The sequence below is a fragment of the Olea europaea genome, unplaced genomic scaffold (genome assembly GCF_002742605.1).
Source record: "Olea europaea var. sylvestris unplaced genomic scaffold, O_europaea_v1 scaffold5517, whole genome shotgun sequence".
NCBI classification, from domain to species: domain Eukaryota; kingdom Viridiplantae; phylum Streptophyta; class Magnoliopsida; order Lamiales; family Oleaceae; genus Olea; species Olea europaea.
Genome location: NW_019263850.1, coordinates 3,101 through 4,626, shown reverse-complemented (window position 1 = coordinate 4,626; position 1,526 = coordinate 3,101). Strand labels below are relative to the sequence as shown.

At 35.0% G+C, this 1,526-nt stretch overlaps 1 protein-coding gene across 1 annotated transcript; it reads right to left on the bottom strand.

Moving 5' to 3' along the window:
- Window positions 1–8: 8 nt before the first annotated feature.
- On the bottom strand, window positions 9–570 carry LOC111389026 (protein RMD5 homolog; the record flags this gene model as incomplete). Its single annotated transcript, XM_023013873.1, has 1 exon — window positions 9–570. A coding segment is annotated over exon 1 (562 nt), but the record flags the coding sequence as incomplete, so codon positions are not given.
- Between the last annotated feature and the right edge of the window lie 956 nt (window positions 571–1,526).

Here is a 1,526-nt window from a genome sequence, read left to right as displayed (position 1 = left end):
CTGAAGACGATGGAGTTTCAGTTCAATGTCGGATCCATTCTGTTTGAGTTTTTCATGGTTGGTAGTGGCCCACTGTAAAGCAGGCTCCAAGTTCTGTGATCTAATGGCTTCTAGTATCTGATACATTTCTAAGAAAGGGGATTTCTTAGCTGCGGCTTCTGGTTCGTCTACAAAACAATCACCAAGAATAAACTGGCCCTCCTGATAGAAATGATCAGCGATTATTCGGTTAACAGTATGTATATCAAAATCAATATTACGGTAAGCCTTTGATATATCAGGATTGAAGGATTTCTCGAGCAGCTTTGAATATTTGCTCAATGCACTGTTTACGTCTTTCTGGGTGCCTTCCAGCTTGCTGAGTAAAGCAATTTCTTTCAATGTTGCTTTTAGTTCACTTAGGATAAACTTGTGATTACTTTGGGTTGCAGAATCATGACCTGATTGTCTTGATAATGCTTGTTCTATTTCTTGCACAATCTGTTCGATCATTTCGAGAGACTGAGAGGATGATAATTTTTGCTTCTTTGTAACACGATCAAATGCATCTTTTATGGAGTTCAGCTGCATCTCTAAATGCCAAGTTCCTCAGTATAATTAGCTGAAGTGAAAACGGATGACTACCTACAAGAAAAGGATAAAAGACTATAAGATTCCTCATATATAGTTGAGTTATAGACTCGCCAAAATTTTAGTAACCACAAAATGCGGAAACTACCTCTTGGAGTCATGTGCAGAAGGAAAAGGAAGAAATAATAAGCATTGAAAATTTAAGGCAGCAAACTTTTTCTAATTAACAAATATCAATACAACAAGAACTCTGAAAAAGGTACAAAATATGAATTAAACAGTACTTTTCATGAAAAATATTATCATTATCTGATTAATTATTATGGTATACGATATACACACCACTGATGAAGAGTAGATTTAACAGAGATGAAAAGACCGATAAAAACGAACAAGGCGAGAAAAGAAAAGCGTCAATCAGATCATTTAAAACATCGTTTAAGAACTCTGTAATCGCGTAATAAGAAGGAAAAATTAGAAAAAGGTCAATGTGGATATTCTTTAAAACAAACTACAAGTATATAATAAATCATTCTGGGTAGTTCAAACCAAGCAATCAACTTGGAGTCCAAAAACTCAAAATTAAGCACTCAGAATAACAGGGCCAGTGGTCACACTGTATCTTAAGATATATGAGTTATATGTGAACTGTAGTGATACATATTTATCAAAGATAGGCAGCCAGTACTAAGTCAACCGCGCACTAGAAAAGGACAACTTCATGTTTTTGTATGTAATTCTAAGCGAATCAATACACATTTTGTTTGTTTCCCGATGCTGTGATGCAGTAACTTTGTTTGGTAACATTATATTTTCGTCAGTTGGGTTTTCATTTGGTTAAAAGCTTGTGGAAACCTTGTCGAAGGCCACTGTTTTTTTCAAATGGATATTAGTATTTCATGATTCTTCTTTTGTTGCCTTCTAAATTTTTCACACTCATACTCGAGGGATATGCA